This window comes from Vespa mandarinia, chromosome 8 (assembly GCF_050613455.1).
Source record: "Vespa mandarinia isolate Hongniang chromosome 8, ASM5061345v1, whole genome shotgun sequence".
Classification (NCBI taxonomy): domain Eukaryota; kingdom Metazoa; phylum Arthropoda; class Insecta; order Hymenoptera; family Vespidae; genus Vespa; species Vespa mandarinia.
The window spans coordinates 5,762,876-5,784,547 of NC_140817.1; the positions used below are offsets into that span (position 1 = coordinate 5,762,876).

Below are 21,672 nucleotides of genomic sequence, written 5' to 3' on the forward strand. Positions count from 1 at the left end.
TGCGTCTATTGGCAACAAAATTACAAGTTTGTTGGGAGATATCAATTATGTGTTCCGGAATGAATATTTCAAATTTTTATTTATATATCTTTCAAATATTACATAAAAATAAAATCTAAAAAATATAACTGCTTTTTAAAGTAATAATTGATTGTGAATTGGAAGTCTAATGTATAACTTTTACAAGGAATTACAGAAAATAAAAAGATAGACAAAAATACATAATAAATAATACATTTTCTTCTGTACGGATAAGATCGGAAGAACAATCGCGCGCGTTTAAGTGTCACGAACGCAAGTAAATTCATCCGTAAACTCCGCTTTATTGTTCGAAATTCCAAAAACACAAATGGTTGTGTTCAATAGTGATAATTGAAGCTTCCGATTTTTCGACAGTTCTGCTATCTATAAATGAAAATTAATTCTTCTCCAGTTAACATATAAATCCTGAATTCTCACTAACCGACATGTTATTTCGGAATTTGAATTTTAAAGTACCATCAGTCCATGAGTCTCCAGAAGCACCAACCTCCATGTGGTAAGACTTGGATCGGTATTATTTGCAATTTATCGAAATCTAATTCTAGATTATATAATGCAAATACTTTTGGGTTAATGGTTGAATATTTCAGTATGTTTCCAAAATCTTTTCTTTCTAATTCTAACTAAACATTAACTTACGTTTTACATTGCTAATAATACTTCAATAGATAAACAGATTAGATGTAGAAGAATTTTAAAATAATTTCTTAAAAAAACTCACTGAAAAATTCTAATCTCTTTATTATACTTATTTATTAATGGTGATATATACATAATTATTAATAACTTTATAGTTCATATTTTGTCCATACTTATTGCTGGAGTCACTATATGCGAAAAATGGTGAACAATCTTAACGGTCAGACAATGTTTGAACATGAAATGGACATGGCTCTATATAAATGGTTATATATAAATGGACTTTCATTAGTTTTTGGACAAATGATGAGCGAACCAATAAGAATGTTTTACAAAATTGTCCATCTCGAATCAATTACTTTACGCTAAATGTAACCGTCAGTGGTAAAATTATTGATAAAATTTGAATGATACTAAAACGACTATTGCATTAATAACACATAAAACTGAAAAGGGTTTCAAGATCACTTATTTTTATGTATAATACAGTGTAAAGTAAAATCTATGATCTCCAACAAAACGTTCATAATATTAAAAAAAAAACAGGAACGATTATAACTTTATGACAATGGATAAAAGAAAGTTACGTTTAAAACCAACTTTACATAAAAATTTGAATCATACTTCGAGTCAAGGATCAATAAGTAATTTAACTAATGAAGATAATCTAACAAATAAAGAATTAACATCACGAAAACGTAAACTACCTGTTTTAGATATAGTAAAAAGCAGAAGCAGGAATGATTCTAATCTTTATTTATCGCAAAATGAAATAACAAAAAAAAGGAGAAGTGAAGTAAATCTTACACAAGAAAAAACTGAACTTTCTCAATATGAAAACTATTCCAAAATAATTGGTATATCATCACAGAAAACAACATCAAACATTTGCAAAACTCCTCTCAAAGCAAAAAAAACATCTAATGTTTCAGAAAAAGATAATGACAATATTGCTGAGGCAGAAAAAAGTAGAAATACGCAAGAATACATAAGTAATATACAAACTACTCAAAAAACAAAAATATTTGTTGATTTTCTAAAAAAATGTGGTATTACATTGGTTTCTGATGGAACATATATATTTAGTAAGTTTCTTCTTATATTTCTATTATAGCATAAGATAAACTATATAATATATTGAATATTCACATAGATCAAGAAGTTACAACAATAAAACAAAAAATGAAAGAAAAGATACAAAGTAAAGAATATAAAAAACAAGAAATTATAAATTCATTGGAAGGATACATTGATAATCAAGAAAATTTACAAAGTATTTTATGTGATTTTGAAGTTTCTTCTGATTTTAAAAGCTTTGATCATATAAGTAACACATGTATTGTAAGAATTTTATTACAAGTATCAGAACTACAACCGGATATATATGTGTACTTTCTAAATAAGTTGAATGAATCTGTTCTTTTAGCGTAAGTGGTATTATTTTTTAAAAACTTTAAAGTTTTAATAATAAATACTAAATTATATTATTGATTATAAAATTCTATTTATATTATTTTTTATAGTGAATCTATAGAAAAAATACCTTGGGCTCGAACATTATTGCAGAAATTTCGTTTTTTAGAAATTATTATTGAACCAGATGAATTAACAAAATGTTTGGAACAACTTCTTGAGACATGTCCCCTATGGTTTCAACGTGAATTAATTCTATGTATACCTGATATAATAACAGAAGTACAACATCAACCTATTGCTGAAATTCTTAATAAATTAATGGATGATAATAATGAATTAATAGATACAGTACTAGACTGTATTAATAATTTGACACTTGGAAGAGAATATTTGAATGATTATAAACAGAAAGTACTAGAAATGTTAAATAAACATTTAAAAACAAACGTAATACCTGCCATTACTAAGTAAGTATAAAATATTTTAAACTATATAATTTCAAAGATCACATTAATTTTTAGAAACATGAATATATTAATGAATTGATTAACTTTTATTATACAGATTTATTCTCAGCGATTGCACAACAATGGAAGCATACAAGAAGATATTATGTGTATTACGTAATCTTGATATGCAGCCTCTTCATGGTGAACAACATGAAGATTGTTATAAAAATCAAATGATTATGATCCAAAATATAAAAATGAGTATTCTACTCTCTAAGAATATGGTATGTGCATCATTGATGATCATAAAAAAAGTTATCAAAGATCCAAAACCAATGGATATCATATTACTACTTCTTATATCATCTACTGGATCATCTAGAAGAAAAAGTGTTGATGCTATTCTAAAACAACATGTGCGATCTGGATTTTACAGATTAAGTTTACTTCAACTTTTATATAATAATTATAAGGAGGTATTTATAATAAATTGTAAGTCATTTTTATTTATCATAGCAATATACAAGTGTCTTCTTTATTGATAATTTGATTTCAGGTTGTACGACATTTACAAACATCTGTAATACAATTAGCAAGCAATTTATTGAAAGTGGAAGAAAGAATTTATGTGGATTTTGCAATTGAATGGTTTCGATTACAGTTTCTTAGTCAAAAAGATATTGTTCATAAGCAACGTGAAATTATAGAAAAAATCATTTTACTTATGGGTAATAATGATCAGACAGCAAAGAATGCCCTTAAAGTATTGTGTAAAATGGCCATGGGAACAGAAGAAAAGGAGTATCTATATGCACACTGCAATCATTTAAGAATTCTATTAGAAAAAATAGATCATTTTGATATCGAAGAAGTTGGCACATTAAATGACTTATTGCACAGTTTATGTACGAGTACGCTGGCAGAATCTTTACGTGATGATTTATTTATAGTTTTACAAAAGCAACTTTCTGCTATAAAACCACTGTTAGTATTATTACTCCACAACTATGATATTTCTACATAAATATAACAGTGTGTTTCTCTTTCCTTTTAGAATAAAATGCAAAGGAGTTCTTGGAGCTGTCATGGCAATAAAACATTTGGCATGTAAACCAGACACTCATACATCTGCTCGTAATTTATTCAGTATGAAATTTATATCCTTTATATTTTTTTTTATTTTTCTTTTTATTAAATATGTTCTATTAAATATAAAATATTTTCTATTAAATATGTTTCCTATAACTTTCTGAATGTAAAAATATTTCTTTTCTTTCTCTCTTTGCTATTTATTCTCATTGCATATATGAATGGGTTTTTTCATAAATGTTATTTTCCACAGAAAAAGTTCTTACTGCAGTGAAGTCATGTCCACGTTCACAAGCATTATTTTACGATCAACTGGCACAAGTTATTTCACAAACCAAAAATATCCATGAAGAATTTCTTCGATGCGTGACTATTTATATACAAGATGAATTAATCAACACATACATGGTTAATAAATTGGATTATAAGTAAGTTGAATATTATAAACGTATATGAATTAATACTAATAACTTCTATAATGTATTGATATTATCCGTAGCGGGGAACTTATACCTAAATTTGGTTTAAATAATGTAGAAGATGAGCCACAGAATTTGGTTTTAAATTTTAATAATAGAAAGTATGGAGCTATTGTGCCTATTACATTTAGATTATTAAAAACTTGTTGTATGAAACTTAGTGAAAATGGAGATTTGGAAGATATAGATTCTTTATTAGGATGTTCCATTTTAATGCCAGAAAATTTTGATATACCAGAGCCTTTTATAATAGATCTTGTAGTATCGTGTATTAATTGGTAAGTGGATATTGCAAATCTATTATAAATATTATGAATCATTATATAATATTTATGTATTTATTTACAGGTTTAGAGAAGTTATTAGTGGCTTTGTAACCCAATCGCAATCTTTATTACAAAAACAAGTATTAATACGATTAAATGATTTAATGCTTTTGCAAGGAGAGTTAAGTACAATGTTATCTCTATGTGATCCAAAATATCAACCATCACCATGCTATTTTCATTATTTCCCACCTCCACCTTTTTTAAAAGTTGAAAAAACTATAAGAAAGAAAGGAAAAAAGAAATCCTTAGAAAAAAGTGTAAATACATGTAGTCAAGAAAGTTGGGAAATCGGTTCTATATTGTGCTCTAAAAATCCAGCATATTTTAGAAAACTCGATGCAAAAGTATTTTCTTACACTTGGCTTTCTTTATATAATATTACTATGTTAAAAAGAAAGATACTACTTTATTAAAATTTCTTTTTAGATAATACATTTGTTAGATTTTAAATTAGATTTAAATGCATCACCAACAACACAAAGTATTTCAATATCCCAAGTATGTTTTATTGTTAAAGAACTTCTGGGAATGTTTGAAAATGATCTTAATGAAACATTTTTGAAAGATATTATATATTTATTGCCAAAGATATGTGGAAAATTACAAGAGATTGTTATCGAACTAAGAGAAGAAGATGCTGATGAAAAAAGAGAAGGGGCAAGATTGATATTATGCCTTTTAGCAACAGTTTTTAATTGGAAAGAATTTCACAGTGCTATTTATAACCCAATGCTTCGTGGTACAATACATATTGTGTTTATATTTTTTATATAAAATTTTGTCTGTGATAATTGATAATCATTTTCATGCATTCCAGAGGGATTACGAATATTAGCAAGTCAACAAAATGACACAAATGTCATGCTTAGATCTTGCAAAGAACTTGTTACTGAGTTATGTAAATATATTGAATCTTTATCTGATATAGCCACACGAATATCGATCAGCGTTGCTCTTATTACAATGTATCAGTCAGTAATGAAACATTCAGAAAGTTATATGCAGCAGCATAAAGATAAAAATGGTAAAATATATATAATAATTAGCAATAAGATAAATATTTTTGACTATCAAACTATTAAAGTGCCATGTATCATTTTTAATTGTATATATTAGCAAAAATGGCATTGGGTTTTTTATCTTTGGACTGGTCTAAAGATAAACAAGCAGGTACTTCATATAAAGTTGCTGTTAATACTCTTATAAAAAGTTGGATTGATTATGAATTATCACCTCTTGATACAATAACTATGTTATTGGAATGGCTACCAAGTGAAGTTATAAAATTGGAAAAGTCTCACAATTACTTAGATAGATTACCATCAATAAATAGAAATAATTTTCACTTGCTATATAAAAAGATATTTGATGGTATGATTAAAGGTGTAAAAATATCTTTATCAGCAGCTAATAGGTAAATTAAAAAATCTAATAACCAGTGCTAGAAGCTCAAATATATATACATACATTGAAAATTGATCATATTAATTTAATAATTTGTTGTGTTTTAAAGATTTTTCTTCTTTTAGAGATCCTAAAAGAGTAGAAATATGGTTGAATGTTGCAACAAATGTTCAAAAAATGGTTCACATATGTAAAACATTGAATACAAAAACTAATATACTTATCTTCTTACGATGTATGCCTACACTTTTACGATTGTTCTTAAATTCTGGTATACCAATTTTAGAACATAATTTAAAATATCAATCAGAAGATATAACTAAATTAGTAAAATTAATGCAAGGTATATAATGCATAGTTTTTATTTATTGTAACATAAATAAAAGTAAAAGTGTACTACAATAAGTTACGAGGAAAATATAAACGTTCAAATGTCTACTTTAATATATTCTACTACATTATAGTCGGTACAAGATATTTACATGCGGTATGTTGCGATGGGATGGAGAAAAAAGACATGATATTAACAAAACATATACCTGCAGCTAAATCTGTACTTGAAAGATTAGTCTATAGCGTGAAAGGAATGCTTGTACTCAACAACAGTTCTACTGCATTTTGGATGGGAAATCTTTTAAACAAAAATTTAGAGGGTCAAGAAATACTTTCGCAGGTTCCTTAATAATTATATACAAATTATATGCAAATAGTTGCACGTATAAACAGCTCAATATTTCGAGATATAAAAACATAAAACAGAAACTAATATATTTTATTTTTAGACATCATCTGAAGAAACCTCATTACCAAGTATTGATACAATTACACATGAAGCATCAAATATATCATCAGAGATATTAGATAGTGATTCAAACGAGGAGGAGAAGTCTATGGAAAGTATGGAAGATGGTAGGTATTTTACTAATATACAATGTAAAAAATCGAAAGCAAATAAATTATTGCATTTACATGTATCTATGTAAACATACTAAAGACTGATTAATCATCTCATTTATTAATCAATGTATTTATTTCTCAGATGAAGAGTTATAAATGGCACATTTTATAAAAATGTGACTGATTATTAAAGTGAATTTCTCTAATTAGTAATTAAAGTACTGTTAAATGATTGCCGCTTCCATGAAAAATCCGGCATAAGAGTTTCTTCTACAAAGGTCATTTGATTTAAACCATTAACCATTAATATAGTATGGGTTCTTGTACCATAATCACCAACAGAAACAAAAATGGAACTGAGTTCAACATACATATTTGGCGATCTTTTTTGTAATTCAAGATCTGGTAAATGTCTATAAATGTTAAATAATAATATAATAGTTTTGACAATAATATATACATTAAATTAATAATTTATTACATACCTTTCTCGTGACTTTAAAAGTTGCAAAAGGTTTTCGATAAGTTCATCTTGCTCTGAAGTTTTAATATTATGAACAATGCTTGAAAAACTTTCTTTTCCTGCTTCCACCTTTTTATAAGGACATTCTATTGTACTATTACCAAAACCTAATATATTGTCTTGACATATTTTTGGTCCTGAAGAATTTAAAGAACTGCTTAAGTAATACACATCGGCAGTACTAAACGAAAACAAAAAAGAAGTTTTAATAAACAATTCTAATTTTGGTAAATTTGTTCACATTCTTAATAGATAAATAATAGATACATACTACAAATTTATAAGAATTAAATTATATGGATTATAGCCTTGAGTAATTTGATTTTCACTGTGCAATTTTTTTAGATAAGATTCTGCAGAATCATTTGAAGTAATGTAATCATTTACTAAAGTTCCACGGCCCTTTTTTGGAGTTTTACTTTTACCTGGTTCGTTACTTAGATTTAAAATGATACCAGCTTTTCCTTTTATTGATAACGCTAACCAAGTACCACCTTCTTTGCCAGGTTCCATATCAATACCTAATCCAATAAAAAACAAAAATATAGAAAGTCAGATAGAAAATTATTGCAGAAAGTTGAAAAAAAAAATATATAAATAGATATAAATATGTTTTAAATGTTAGAGTGTATATATATATATATATATTGTATATATATACAAGAAAAAATTTTATTTAACTTTAATATACCTCCTAAACATGTAGGATATTCCTTCCAATAATGTGCAGGTAATGCTGGGCGTTTAAAAATTTCATCACGATTTCCAGCGAGGATTAGCCGATAAGATTTAGCGTCGGCATTAGGATTTCGATAAATAAATAAAATACACATATTGTCTGTCACACGCGTATTGAAATAATATATGAATGCATTTGATCTATATTCTTCCACTTAAAAGAATATCATTTGGATGTTATCTACTGTGTCTGATAAGATCATGACAGCGTGCAGTCATAAATTAAGATAAGATCTTTATAACAGTACATTAAATCAGTTACGATTGTTTAAATTGATTATCGTACGTTGTGCGCCAAAATAATTTGCTATTTATTACAATAGCTTTTTGCATTTTCTCTTTTTTTAATCAGCATATCATTATTCTTCCTATCAAATTATAACAACTTATTACTAGCTTATTCCAAATACATCATACGTATAAATATTTTAGGATATTTAGAATAAAATTTAAACAATACATAAAAAAGTATACAAAGGAAATTGATTTCATAAAATTCATGGTCAACTTGAATATACCTTTATTGAATTTTGATTGGACAATTTTTATATTTATACTAGTTCAATCTAATTAAAATCTTGTAGAGCCTTGTGTCAACGTTATTTAAGTTTCAAGAATTAGTTCTCATTATTTTACGAAAAGTCCTTATGACGTCTTTTTAAGCGATCGTATAAATATATATATGTATGCTGTTTATAAATTTTTAAACACGAATAGTACAATTTGATAGTATATCGATTTAGGCGCGTGCGCAAAAATGCATGATATCTGTGTCACAAATTACTTCGGAAATTGCTTTGGAATGCTTCTATGAAAGTTAAACATTTATTAGAAATTCTTTATGATTCTATTTATCTGTGTCTATATATGGAAAAGAACCTGAAATACAATGATATTAGTAAAAAAAATGCACAGAAAATGTAATATAAGAAAGTATAATTAAAATCGCAAAAGAATAACCTTGTATCAAAATGATACAATTCATTGACATGATATTATGAATCGTTTAACTTGGTATTGTGGTTCATGGATGATTCTTATCAAATTGTGAACAACATATATTTTAAAAAATTATTCCATAATCTAGTCATCTTTTTACCTATTTCACGATCTAGTCGTATGATCTGGTCACAACTAATTACCAAAGAAGTTTTGATAATCTATAATAATAAGTGGGATGATTAAGTGAGTGCATTTTATTAAAAGTATTAGTAAATACTTATAGTAATATATAAACAGTACATATTTCCTATATTAGAAAATAAATTATTTTTAATTTTATAAATTCTACTCCTTCAGTTTAATATCATTACCATTTTCAAATATAATAGAAATAACAAAGATCGACAAGTATTTAATAAACTATAATTCCATTACAGTTACTATTAAAAAGTATTATTATAAATATAATATAATTGATGCGAGACTCAATGAAATTGGGTGTTTAATAAGTTTGTATCTACTTCATACCTAAAGGTATTTATAATTATTACTTATATAGATGAATTTTTCTTAGATCATGATATTAAAAGTATCTATAAAACAATTATTTTTTTCTTCTTAGATATGTCAAAACACGTCGAGTTACAGCATTTAGTTGATGAAGATGTGGAAAGTAATACAGCCTTCCATCAAAAGCAAATATCTGCTCCAATTTGTAAATCATGTCCATACCTTGGCTTAGTCTTAGCAACACTTTCTTCTTTGTTCTTTTCTTTATGTAGCGTTATTGTTAAAGGATTAGTAGAAGTTAATCCAATGGAATTGGCAGCCTTTCGATTTGTTGGGGTGTTACTACCAACAATACCAATTCTGATATATAAAGGTGAACATCCGTTTCCTAAAGGACGTAGAATAATGTTAATATTGCGAAGTTTTGTAGGTACAACTGCTCTCATGCTTAGTTTTTATGCTTTTAGACATATGCCTTTAGCAGATGCTTCCATTGTAGTATTTTCTGTGCCTGTATTTGTGGCAATATTTGCAAGGATATTTTTAAAAGAACCTTTTGGATTATTTAACATACTAACTGTATGTTTAACATTGATCGGGGTTGTGTTAATAACTCGCCCACCATTCATATTTGGAAATACCATAGAGTCTCTTTCAGATGTTCATAATACATCAGAACATGCTGATTTATGGGGTGCAATAGCAGCATTTTCTGCAACTTTATTCGGTGCTAATGTTTACGTTTTATTGCGTGCATTAAAAGGTCTTCATTTTTCTGTTATCATGACAAATTTTGGATCACTTGCTTTAATACAAACAATAATCATTTCTTGGGCGATTGGTGCTCTCTGTTTACCTCGTTGCGGTGCCGACAGATTATTGGTCGTTGCTCTAGCATTGTTTAGTTTTGGAGGACAAATTTTACTCACTCTAGCTTTACAAATAGAACAGGCTGGTCCTGTTGCTATAGCAAGATCAGCAGATATAGTTTTCGCATTTTTCTGGCAAGTACTCTTTTTCAATGAAATACCTAATAAATATTCAGTAGGTGGAGCAATCTTGGTAACAAGTTCAGTTTTATTGATAGGATTAAAAAAATGGGCTGTGTCATTACCCGACACATCCAATATTAAAAGATCATTGAGCATATTAGCAATGTAGTTTAAAAAAACAAAAAAAATTCATTGGCATGAAGTTTTTGAATAATTTTAGAATCTGTGGGTGTTCCTAATACATGTCATAATTATGTTACTGTGTTATAATGTCTTATGTATATGAATATTTTCAAAATACACATTTCTTGAAACATGATGTACTATTATGTGATATAGATATATTCAATACATATTTTTATGAATTTATCAATTGCTTATTATAAAAGATTCTGATACTAAATTTATATTGGGTCTAATAGTCAATATTAATTTTAACAAAATATTGTTTTCTTAAAATGTTTTTAATGATTAGCATAATATTATTTATTATAAATTAAAATAATACTACATATATATTTACAAAACTATCTATAATACTTTTATATAATTTGAATATAATACTTTTTTTTTAAGTTTAATAAACTTTATTTTCAAGATGTATCTACTACAAGGTATGCATACGAGAAAGAATAGCTTAAATGTTATTAACATAATTGCTTTTATTAGATTTTATTAAATTTGTCATAGAACTATATGAAGTATTTAAAAAATTCGTCAAACAATTAACGAAAGTACGTGATCAACTGCTCATATTTCGTTTAATATAATAATGTATACGTAGAAATTTATCAAATTTAAATTTGTGTCGTTTATAAAAATTATTATTATTATTATTATTATTATTATTATTATTATTATTATTATTATTATTATTATATTGGCGACACTGTATGTATCTTTGATATTTTTCATAGGATAAAGTAGACAACTTTTACTATAGTATTGGCAGGACTGTTTAAAAGGCAAATCCGCTCGAAATTTGTTGATATAACCAAAATAGTCTAATTTTTAATACATCGATTAGTGGTTTCAGTCAGTATCAATCGATGTAATTATTCTATAATGGACAAAATTAAACTATTTATATGATATGATACCTTAAAATTTTTCGTGTATAGTAAAGTATGTTATTATATGCAAGTAAAATTTGAAATAGATCAAATTCTTTTAAAACAATAAACCAATCCTTGACAATCTAATAAAATTTGTAGAAAGTATACAAATTATTATATGTCAGAAATGGAATTAAATAAAAACCGAAATCTAATATCAAAAAGACATTCGTGTTCATTTTTAGCACCAAATTCTGCTACTCGAAAAGGTACACATCAACCTTTATTTTTAAATTCTATACTATATTAAGGTCTTTTCTTCATTAATTTAAAACTTACAATACAATATATCAAATCTATTATATACTTTATATTAATTGTCAATGTATTGGAAGATACATCCCAACAAAAACAGCTGGATGAACTTACCTACGGATTCTCTAAAAATACATATGATATTAAGAATAATAAATATCCAAAACTGACAATTGGAATGTTCTTTGAATTTATGAGAACTGCGTATCAGGTGAATGATAGTTTTGAAGGTTTAGCTGCTATTCTTTCAAATAAAAGTGAAATAAACTGGAATAAATTGGCAAAAATTAATTTAAATTTGGACATATCCATTGATAATAAAAATCCAGCAAATGACAGCCAATTGCACAAGAATCTTCCAAATGAACTTGAAAGTCCTAACAACGAGATGTCAGATTTAACAGAAGCATTAAATACATGTACAAATGAAAAAATTGATTTCTATACACCAGAGATAATGCATAATACAGCAGATGACAATAATCAATTAATTTTGACAACTAATCAATATACAAAAGAAATAAAACCTTTGCAAAGTATTCATGATCAGTCAATTGTGTGTTTGCAAACCATAAATTATACAGAAAAGCAAGATTATTTGCAAAATTCAAAATCAAAAGAGAATGATATTAAGGATAAGAATCATTTATCAGAGCATATATTACATGTAGAGCCATCAAAGAGTAAGCAACACATAGAAGAAAAAGAACCTATTTTAACAAAAATTCTGCGGAAAAATTTGAGTGATATATTGCATGAAGGGTTGTTAGACTCTATATTGCCATATATGCTTCCAAAGCCTGCAATATCACAGCCTGTTATTAAAAAATCCATTGTTAATATAAACATCAAAAGGAGTACTTCTTTATCCAATGATATTGATAATGGAATAATAAATAATCTGTCAATATCTAAAGATAAAGATAAAAATAAACAAGTGAAAAAAGCTGCAGAGTAAGTATTTTAGTTTAGCTTTCCAGTGCTAATAATTTACATAATAATATTATATAAAATAATAGGAGTACATAGACAAAGATTCATTAATCAATGAAAAATTATATACGATGTTTAACTAATCCTAAGTATATTATTTTATATATTTTTTTAACAATTCTATTTTATTGCAGAAGTGCATTAACATTATACAATAGTAATATGTGTTAATTTTCATGGAACAATATATTTGTGTAATAATTTATTATAGTTTTTTTCTCTCTAATATTTACTTTTATTATATATATACACATATATAAATATATATTTCATAAGCAGTAAAAAGTACTATAATAGTAAAGTGCTGAGAATATATTAATATTTTATATTAATTTCTTATAGTTGCAAATAATTACCATTATAGAAATATACAAGGAAAGCTATTGTATATTTTTCATTCTTTATGTTTGTCATTAGTATGACAGAAGTAGAAATTCATGTATGTGACGAGGGAAAAAATATGAAGAAGGATTTCCGATGTCCTCAAAAATTACTGATACAAAAAATGCATTATTTTGCTGATATAACAGCTGGCCAGAAATTAGAAGAAATAGATATATCTGTCCATTGTGATATTGTTATTTTTGATTGGTTAATGAGATGGGTTAAAAAAGATATCACAAAAAAATCTGAATGGCCTATTTTAGAAGCAAGCAATGTTATTCCTATAATGGTTTCTGCATCCTTTCTACAAATGGAACCGTTATTAGAAAATTGTTTTCAATATTGTCATGACAATATGTCAGATATTTTAAAAACATCAACAATTTTAACATGCTTAAACGATAATCTTCTTACAAGGTAGAATATATCAAATATTTTTTATGGTAAACTTTGAATATTGATAAATATTTTAATGAAATTTATTTTAAATATTTATTTTAACATATAGATTAGCTAAACTATTTACAAACGAGGATGTAGAAAATTTACAAGACAAAAAAGATAAAATTCAAAGCCGATTGTTCTGTAAGCTTATCATGTCATTAATAGAAATTAATCCAGATAATAAAAAGGGACATTATGGTTCTTTGGCTACTTTATTTAAATGTGGAAAATGTAATAAAAATGTTGTACAATCAATTTCTGACTTCATTCCATGTATTTCAACTGCTATGCAGATAGATAATAAAGGGACTATTCATAATAAACATATAAGGTAATATTTTTTATACTACATGATAAAAAATATTTTATTTAATTGTAAATAAGAAGATGATATTTCTCTCTCAGAGATTCAACATGGTCATTAAATGAATATATTACAAACTTGCGGATGGAATTGCGTTCATGGCGTAAAGTATATTGGAGATTGTGGGGTGACTGTCATTTTCTCTTTTGTCAATATTGTAATACATATTTTTCAATACATCAAATGGGTTGGTGTTGCTACCATCCTGAATGTCCACAATTTTTTGTAAATGAACATCAGAGACCTATGTCATTTCCATTGGGCAGATATCCCTGTTGTAGTCAACGTGCTTACAGATTTGAAGTTTTACCAAACCAACAAGGCTGCAAATACAAGGTCCATAAACAGCTATATATTTAACTATTAACAGCTATATAAACAACTATTTATTTCCGTTTTTATCTATAACTATTATAATATATAATTTAAAAATTATATATTTTGATTAGGAACACTTACCAAATATCAAAACAGAAAATGATATGAATATATTGAACATCTTTATAACATACAGAGATATTATATCTATAGAACCCCCTCAGCTATTTTTTCCAGAAAAAATTACAAGATTAGTAACACATGATTCAAGCAATCAACCAGGCAAGTTAATATGTAAAGAAACAATGTGGTGGAATGGTTTAGAACTTGTACCATCAAGACTGCAACTTGGTCTATTAGGTACAGTAAAATAATATAATATTTTTACGAAAAAAAAGAAAATAGACAATTACGATGTGACATAAGTTTCTGTAATTTTCAATTAATTTCTTATTCCAAGAAAAATTATAGAGAATTTTAATTCGCTTATCTAAATATAGGAAAAATTTGGAATGGATCAGTTATTCATAAATCTACTCAAGTCATTGACCTAGAAAAACCTTTGCAAAAAGATTATCGTCAAATAACAGGTAGATCTTCTACTAGCTCTTCAGTTACATTTAGTGATGACGATGAAATAGAAATGAATGATGATGATAACACGGATAACGAATCGTATGACAGCGAAGAATCATCAGTATGGTCCAGTTTAAAAACTATTAAAAAAACAAACAAAAAATCGAAAGCTACAACTATCAAAAGGTATAGATAAATGTAATATATTATTAAATGCATCTTTCATATAAGTGCTTACATATATAAGTATATATCAATCAATAAAATAATGTTTTTACTTCTTTTCTATAAATTATACAAATATATATATATATATATAGAGAAAATGGTAAATGTTGGAGTACAAGTTTAATGGTAAGATATAATCAGGATAATCAAAGAGATTTTGAAGAAAGAATTAATGCACAAATGATTTCACTGTTAACAAAAAGAACATCTATAGAACACATCCTATTATCAAAATCATATAATAGACAACGCAGCCAAATTTATAAAAATATTCTACCAATAGGTATGTGTAAGTTATTCATTTTGTTCTTTTCCCTACAAATAATTTAATATATTTTAATTAAAAAATATAATAATGAACATATATGTATATGGTCAATATAATAAATTGGAAATAATATATAATCATTGGTTAATATAATAAATATAGTAGTATTGATAACATTAACCAAATGGATTATTTTATATAGTAACTGATGGTTATATATAATTTCCAAATTGATCATATATATATTATATATATTATATATATTATATATATTAGTAATTATCACAACATATATATTACTATAGTTCATATATTATATACACATATATTACTATAAATTTATGTATAGTCTTGTTTATGACGTTTATTCTTAATTTAAGAGGAAATATATGTTACAGTTAGATATGATTTTTTCACTAGTCATATACTATCACGCAAAAACAAATACACGTGCTTACATCTTTTATTACTTTTAATATATATTATATTATTTCTTCAAATAGGTGGATCCTATATGAAATTAGAAGCAGAGTTTCGTGATCAATGGGCTCAAACTTATAAGAACTCTTCAACGGGAAAGAACACAATGCGTTTGAAAAAACAATAAGCTTTACTAAACATACTTAAAATCTTTTATATAAATTATATTTCATCTACATCGTTATGTTAGGCTAATACTCACGTATTTTTGTAATTTATGATACGAAAAAATTATGTTTATATAAAATATAAGTTACCTACGATAATTAAAATTAAACAACTAAACGTGAAATGTAGAAAATTTTCAATTTTTATTTCCTTTGATTATCTACATTAATTTTCAAATATTTCGTGTTAATTATGGAACAATATATCATTTTTATTTAAAAACGTGACTTATCAATTTTATTACTAGTCACTCAAATACAAGAAGGAAAAATAACAAAATGCGAAATAAGCAAAAAGTTTTTTTATTTATATTTTTTTCAATAAATAGATTTGGAAGGAAAATGTAATTAATGCTATTTTATTAGAAAATTAAACAAAACTTTACTAGAGTTTACTGTAAAATACATAAAATAAATACTTATTAATAAATATAATACTTATCAAGAAAAAATGACCATCTATTGATATTTGTACATTAAATTGAACTTTGATCTTTAAAGGATAATAACAATCTTATCAAGTAAATTTTTTTGTATCAACAGGATTGTTGTATACCAAATCACTTCTATCCATTAATTCATTGAGTTCTGCTTCTGTGAACACTAATAAATTATCACTTGTATTTATTATACTTTTTCATATTAAATATAAAAAATTGAAAATAGACTTAAATTTGTTATAAAAATTCAGATTTATAAATATAAGATTGTATTATAAAAAATTACCTTCTTTTGTAGATGTAACAATTTTAGATTCTTTTGATTCTAAAAGTTGTTTTAATTCTATAAGTGTTTCCTTACTGTGAATATTTAGCTTACACAATTCTTTAGACATAACCATCTTTTCCAAAAGCCGTTTAGCTTCAGCACGTTTAACTATTGCTTCATCAATTGTTCCTTTAGTACATAATTTATAAATTACAACAGGACGAGTTTGACCAATTCTATGACAACGTGCCATTGCTTGTATATCTACTTGTGGATTCTACAAATATAATACATATATTAAATATAATATAACTTTCATACTATAACGAATTCTCATAATTTGTTGTATAATTCTATATATTATAACATACCCAATCACTGTCATATATAATCACAGTATCAGCAGCAGCAAGGTTAAGTCCTGTTCCACCAGCTTTTGTAGATATAAGAAACAAGAACAATTCAGGGTCCGTATTAAATTTGTTAATATTTATACTTCTTTCTTCTAGTTTATTTATACCATCTAATCTAACATATTTATAATCTCGTAATGAAAGATAATCTTCTATGACATCAAGTATTGTTGTCATTGTTGAGAATAAAAGAACTTTATGTCCTTGGCTTTTCAATTTAGATAACATAGCATCCATTACTAAAAGTTTACCAGAAGATTTGATAATATCATCATTAATTGTTGAAACACTAATAAAATCCACAGGATTATGAATCAAATATGGATGATTGACAATCTTTTTATATACAGCCCCTGAAATAGCAAAAAAAATATACAATAATAAGAATAACAATTAGAATTGTTGTTTGTGTCTAGAAACGATACATACAAAAAATATATATGTATATATACAATTGTATGTTAATTACTTACACCTGTTTCGGAAACGTAGGTTGATAAAGTAATCACGATTCTGATCATTAATATCAATATGTTGCTTCCACATAGTTAGATCTTGTTCTATTTTTGTACACTCTTTGTTTGGTATAGGAGATGATAATTGATAGTTTAAATTATCACAGTTATTAAATGTATTTTTCAAAATACACTTTCTTTTAGGTCTGCTACCATCCAATGTTTGCAAAATAGATTCTTTCTCAGTTTTACTATCAATGTCGTAATTTAAAACTGCTTTATATAAGTCATGTTGCAACTGTGTGAGTGGAGCATAAACAATTAATTCTTTTTTCGGTGGAATATTTAAATGGACATCTGATTTCTCACGTCTTAAAACAAAAGGCTTCAAAATTTCCCTTAATGATGATAGAATGTGTTTCTCTTCTTCTTGTTTTAAAATCTTTTCAGTACCCTCTGTACCTTGTAACTCTTTCGCATTAAACCAGGATTCAAATACAGCCAAATCATTAAATATTTCTGGTAATAAAAAGTTAAGAAGTGACCATAGTTCAGCTAGATTATTTTGAAGTGGTGTACCAGTTAATAAAAGACGATTCATAGATGGAAATGTTCTCACGACTCTATAAAATGATACAGATTTTAAATTATAATAGTACAAAGAAGAATATAAATAAAATAACTTTCAGTCCTAAATATCATTTCAAATATGTTATACATTACAGATACCAACTTACTTAGCTAATAGAGATTGATGATTTTTAATTCTATGACCTTCATCTATAATTATGTATCTCCATTTCTGGGACATAAAAAAACTATTTTCTAATAATGGTATTTCAAATGTGGTTATTACAATAGGTTGTGTTTTATATCCTCCCATAACCTGGTGAGATTGTTTAATTTTTTTAGAAAGACCTAATCTTTCACTTTTTGGTCCATGAAATATTATTACTGGTAAAGAAGGAGCAAATTTTTCAAATTCTGAAATCCAATTTGGCATTGTAGAAAGTGGTACAATTATTAAATAAGGGCCATCTTGATGCTTCTCTATAAGATGACATAACAATGCTATTATTTGAATTGTTTTTCCAAGTCCCATTTCATCAGCTAAGATACCATTTAATCCATTCTCATACAATACTTTTAACCATTGCAAACCTTCCCTTTGATATTTATATAAAATACCATTAAAATATTTTGGAGTATTAGAATTTTCACAGCCATCTATTTGTACTTGAGTATCTAAATTTAATAATTCTTCTGTAATTTCTTCTTCACTTAAATTCATTTTTGATTTATTCGAATTTACGCGTTTTTCCATCTAAAAGAAATTTTAAATGTTAAAAATAATTTATATACTTCAAAATATAAAACATAAAAATAGGTACATTTTACATTATATTTATTATATGTTTGAATTTATTATACTTTTCTAAAATAATATATATGTGATTCACCTTTGGAGAAAAATATTGTTTTAAATCATATTCTTGAGTATTTTTTTTTCTTCCTTTTTTTTGTGGTGGTATATTCTCATTAATATTTGATATTCCGTTTCTCTCATCTTTTTTATTTTTTATCTCTTGCGATGAAGTTGGAGTAATTTTTTTCATAAGATAATTAGCATAAAATTGACTTTGATTTAAAAGATGCATCAACCGTTTATATCTTTGTTCGTGTAATATTTTATTATATTCTTCCTGTGCAATGCGCTTTTCTTCAATATTAATCTCATCTCGCCTTCTTTTTTTTTCTTTCTTAACATCATCTTCAATAACTGAATTATTAAATTTAACTTGATCGGCAATTGTAATCAAAGATTTATTATCAATCGATTCACCTCAAATAATAGTTGTTGATATAATAAAGTAATTATTTAATCTCTTATATACGCATACATTTAAAAATATTACATTAATTATACTTACTCCTTATTCTTATATTAGAATTATTATTCTCTTTCGTTATTAAAATTTTGTCATTCTTATGCTCCATCTTCGAAAGAAACAAAAAATATGAAAATCTTTGTAATAACGAAGTATAACTAAAACCATTTAGCGCCTAAATTCCCACCACCAAATTTAAAGAAGATTAAAGGAAATTTTCAACGTAAACCTCTTTTATCTATATAGTGATCACCAGTTTATCCAGATTAGACATTACACAAATAGTGCCTTTATAGCGGACACATGTGCACATGTCCTAACAAATTACCAAAAAGAGTTACTAGGCAACAAACACTGCGACTTCGCGTCATGATTACTAGATTGGGCAAGAAGAAATCTCACTGCACATATAGGAACATATAAATACGTGTTATTTTTTGTTATATCTTTATGATATCGTTGCTACAAATAAATTTTTAAAACAGTAAGATATCTCGTTATTTAGAAAATAAATTGTAATTATTTGATTATATCATTACTAACGAAAAATTGCACACCTTTTTTGAAAGTGCTTAAATAAAAAAATGTAACAATATATAAAATATATCGAGCTAAAACTCACGATAATTCAAGCGCTATCTAGTAACATTTTTCGAAATGTATATTGAACAATTATTGGCTTGATTTTACTTTGGTATATATGTCATGCGAATGATATAATAGATAAAGAAAGTATGTGTAATCCAAAAAATATGAACATCATATGGATTATATTATCAAAAAACAAGCAAAGAATAGAATGTTAGATAATCTTGATATTGTCAAAAATTTATCATTAGATCAAATAATATAGATCGTTCAGTTCTCATCGGGTAGAAACTGCTGTTATTGGAAATTCTGATCCTTTTTTATATATAGTATTTTACTTGTTATTATATGTTTGTTATTATTCACTGTTATGCCAAATGATATTCATGTGCCAAATAATTTTCAAATAAATTTTGTATATAATATGAAACAAACAAAATATTAATTGAAATAAGTTAAGAGATATATATATATATGCATTTCTATACCCAAGTATAAGATTTTTAAATGGTTATTTATATCATGAAAATATAGGTTAAAAACAATATACAATTAAAAGCTTTATTGTTTGGTGCATTACTAATTGAGTGAATCGTTGATTAAAGTTAACCAAATTTGATCGAAGTAGCTTTAAGTACATTAGTTGGTCAGTATATACATATATATGCACATACATGCTCAGTATAAATTTTGTCATAGTACTTTCATAAAACAATTATGAAATAATCATTGTTATAAGAGATGGATCAAAGAATTAAATAAATGACATAATAAATTTGCAAAATTTTTGTCTATTATTTACTGTTCAAACAAAGATTATTCCAGTATTCATTCATATATAGAAATCATTATGAATAAACAAACGAGAGATGAATATACGTATATTATTTGTTTATATTTCAGAAAATGTGGTCGAAGATTGTGGCAAGAATCGCCAATAAATATATTCCGTATATATCACTTCCATTTGGTTGTGTTATTGGTTTTATTGGATATCATTTAGAGGGATGGATATCCAACCGTTATACACCTGCGACCCCCCCTGTGAATCAGCAACGTCAAGAAAGATTACTAGAAAATATAGATTCTACATCTAATAAGAAAAAGCATAATCCTTTAGAGGTCAATCTTTCACCTTCGCTTTCGACTTAATGCATATATATAGGCAAATTTACTTACACATTTATTAATTGTTTTAATGCTGATTATCTACTTTATGTAATATAAATATGTAAATATAAAAGTACATATTAAGCCATTTAAGTAATAAAAATAATAATTTTATGTAACTGTTACGATAAACCCTATATTTAGATATCGTTTTGTAAATTTATATTTTTCCTATATATAGAGGCCTTTTTTATATGTATATGTAAATGTAGAGAAAATGCCTGTTATTTAGTTTTAAGTAAACGGTTTCATGTTTTAACTAGATTCGTTTATGACATGATTAATAAAAAAATAAGTCACACACATCATATATTTGTATATTAATTTTAATATTTCGTTTCATAATGCTTATTATATACGTAATGAATGCCTTCTAGGCTAACACTCAGTGATTTTATTAATATAAAT

General features: G+C 25.9%; 6 protein-coding genes across 13 annotated transcripts; 4 read left to right on the forward strand and 2 right to left on the reverse strand.

Annotated features, from left to right (window-relative positions):
• Positions 1–1,052: 1,052 nt before the first annotated feature.
• Fancd2 (Fanconi anemia complementation group D2) lies at positions 1,053–7,023 on the forward strand. Of its 5 annotated transcripts, none has more exons than XM_035878304.2 (16): positions 1,053–1,766; positions 1,835–2,108; positions 2,205–2,564; positions 2,662–3,022; positions 3,103–3,530; positions 3,601–3,692; positions 3,889–4,063; positions 4,135–4,392; positions 4,463–4,787; positions 4,870–5,182; positions 5,261–5,467; positions 5,560–5,857; positions 5,973–6,190; positions 6,312–6,520; positions 6,630–6,756; positions 6,887–7,023. In XM_035878304.2, exons 1-16 carry the CDS (start codon positions 1,244–1,246, stop codon positions 6,898–6,900), a joined length of 4,182 nt encoding a protein of 1,393 aa, XP_035734197.2. In that variant the 5' UTR covers positions 1,053–1,243; the 3' UTR covers positions 6,901–7,023. The 5 variants fall into 5 exon arrangements, with proteins under 5 accessions (XP_035734197.2, XP_085515170.1, XP_085515169.1 ...); XM_085659044.1 differs by lacking the exon at positions 6,887–7,023 and having other exon boundaries at positions 1,053–1,538; positions 1,614–1,766; positions 6,630–6,830; XM_085659043.1 differs by lacking the exon at positions 6,887–7,023 and having other exon boundaries at positions 1,053–1,325; positions 1,398–1,766; positions 6,630–6,830.
• Positions 6,947–8,660, reverse strand: Tango2 (transport and golgi organization 2). The gene is made up of 5 exons (XM_035878346.2): positions 8,524–8,660; positions 7,959–8,373; positions 7,539–7,788; positions 7,230–7,448; positions 6,947–7,157 (listed from the first exon to the last, which is right to left on the reverse strand). The coding sequence occupies exons 2-5, from the start codon at positions 8,098–8,100 to the stop codon at positions 6,947–6,949; spliced, it is 822 nt and encodes a 273-aa protein (XP_035734239.1). The 5' UTR covers positions 8,101–8,373; positions 8,524–8,660.
• Positions 8,661–8,765: 105 nt separating this feature from the next.
• Positions 8,766–10,883, forward strand: LOC118447003 (solute carrier family 35 member G1). Its single transcript, XM_035878331.2, has 3 exons — positions 8,766–9,190; positions 9,385–9,481; positions 9,570–10,883. Exon 3 carries the CDS (start codon positions 9,572–9,574, stop codon positions 10,616–10,618), a length of 1,047 nt encoding a protein of 348 aa, XP_035734224.1. The 5' UTR covers positions 8,766–9,190; positions 9,385–9,481; positions 9,570–9,571; the 3' UTR covers positions 10,619–10,883.
• On the forward strand, positions 9,731–16,154 carry LOC118447000 (uncharacterized). The gene is made up of 10 exons (XM_035878315.2): positions 9,731–9,830; positions 11,367–11,773; positions 11,900–12,773; positions 13,230–13,613; positions 13,705–13,971; positions 14,046–14,340; positions 14,454–14,682; positions 14,823–15,084; positions 15,219–15,409; positions 15,898–16,154. The coding sequence occupies exons 2-10, from the start codon at positions 11,683–11,685 to the stop codon at positions 15,999–16,001; spliced, it is 2,697 nt and encodes an 898-aa protein (XP_035734208.2). The 5' UTR covers positions 9,731–9,830; positions 11,367–11,682; the 3' UTR covers positions 16,002–16,154.
• Positions 16,155–16,475: 321 nt separating this feature from the next.
• On the reverse strand, positions 16,476–19,706 carry LOC118445861 (lymphoid-specific helicase). Its single transcript, XM_035875879.2, has 7 exons — positions 19,549–19,706; positions 19,078–19,460; positions 18,355–18,941; positions 17,636–18,240; positions 17,121–17,515; positions 16,768–17,026; positions 16,476–16,644 (listed from the first exon to the last, which is right to left on the reverse strand). Exons 1-7 carry the CDS (start codon positions 19,613–19,615, stop codon positions 16,559–16,561), a joined length of 2,382 nt encoding a protein of 793 aa, XP_035731772.2. The 5' UTR covers positions 19,616–19,706; the 3' UTR covers positions 16,476–16,558.
• A 180-nt stretch (positions 19,707–19,886) lies between these two features.
• LOC146872840 (small integral membrane protein 12) lies at positions 19,887–21,493 on the forward strand. 4 transcript variants are annotated; one of them, XM_085658784.1, is made up of 2 exons: positions 19,887–19,990; positions 20,998–21,491. In XM_085658784.1, exon 2 carries the CDS (start codon positions 21,001–21,003, stop codon positions 21,244–21,246), a length of 246 nt encoding a protein of 81 aa, XP_085514910.1. In that variant the 5' UTR covers positions 19,887–19,990; positions 20,998–21,000; the 3' UTR covers positions 21,247–21,491. The 4 variants fall into 4 exon arrangements, with proteins under 4 accessions (XP_085514910.1, XP_085514911.1, XP_085514912.1 ...); XM_085658785.1 differs by lacking the exon at positions 19,887–19,990 and adding an exon at positions 20,118–20,238 and having other exon boundaries at positions 20,998–21,492; XM_085658786.1 differs by lacking the exon at positions 19,887–19,990 and adding an exon at positions 20,227–20,307 and having other exon boundaries at positions 20,998–21,493.
• The last annotated feature ends 179 nt before the right edge of the window (positions 21,494–21,672 follow it).

Excerpts from the sequence above, each read along its gene's own strand:
- LOC118447000 (XM_035878315.2), top strand. The coding sequence starts at position 11,683 with ATGTCAGAAATGGAATTAAATAAAAACCGAAATCTAATATCAAAAAGA. Across the intron at positions 11,774-11,899 it reads AAATTCTGCTACTCGAAAAG|ATACATCCCAACAAAAACAG; the intron begins GTACACATCAAC and ends ATGTATTGGAAG. Across the intron at positions 14,341-14,453 it reads AACAAGGCTGCAAATACAAG|GAACACTTACCAAATATCAA; the intron begins GTCCATAAACAG and ends TATTTTGATTAG.
- LOC118445861 (XM_035875879.2), bottom strand. The coding sequence starts at position 19,615 with ATGGAGCATAAGAATGACAAAATTTTAATAACGAAAGAGAATAATAAT. Across the intron at positions 17,027-17,120 it reads TTATATATGACAGTGATTGG|AATCCACAAGTAGATATACA; the intron begins GTATGTTATAAT and ends TTATATTTGTAG. Across the intron at positions 16,645-16,767 it reads TGTTACATCTACAAAAGAAG|TGTTCACAGAAGCAGAACTC; the intron begins GTAATTTTTTAT and ends ATAATTTATTAG.
- LOC118447003 (XM_035878331.2), top strand. The coding sequence starts at position 9,572 with ATGTCAAAACACGTCGAGTTACAGCATTTAGTTGATGAAGATGTGGAA.
- Tango2 (XM_035878346.2), bottom strand. The coding sequence starts at position 8,100 with ATGTGTATTTTATTTATTTATCGAAATCCTAATGCCGACGCTAAATCT. Across the intron at positions 7,449-7,538 it reads TTAATTCTTATAAATTTGTA|TACTGCCGATGTGTATTACT; the intron begins GTATGTATCTAT and ends GTTTTCGTTTAG. Across the intron at positions 7,158-7,229 it reads CTTTTAAAGTCACGAGAAAG|ACATTTACCAGATCTTGAAT; the intron begins GTATGTAATAAA and ends TAACATTTATAG.
- Fancd2 (XM_085659041.1), top strand. The coding sequence starts at position 1,244 with ATGACAATGGATAAAAGAAAGTTACGTTTAAAACCAACTTTACATAAA. Across the intron at positions 5,183-5,260 it reads TTATAACCCAATGCTTCGTG|AGGGATTACGAATATTAGCA; the intron begins GTACAATACATA and ends CATGCATTCCAG. Across the intron at positions 6,191-6,311 it reads ATTAGTAAAATTAATGCAAG|TCGGTACAAGATATTTACAT; the intron begins GTATATAATGCA and ends ACTACATTATAG.
- LOC146872840 (XM_085658784.1), top strand. The coding sequence starts at position 21,001 with ATGTGGTCGAAGATTGTGGCAAGAATCGCCAATAAATATATTCCGTAT.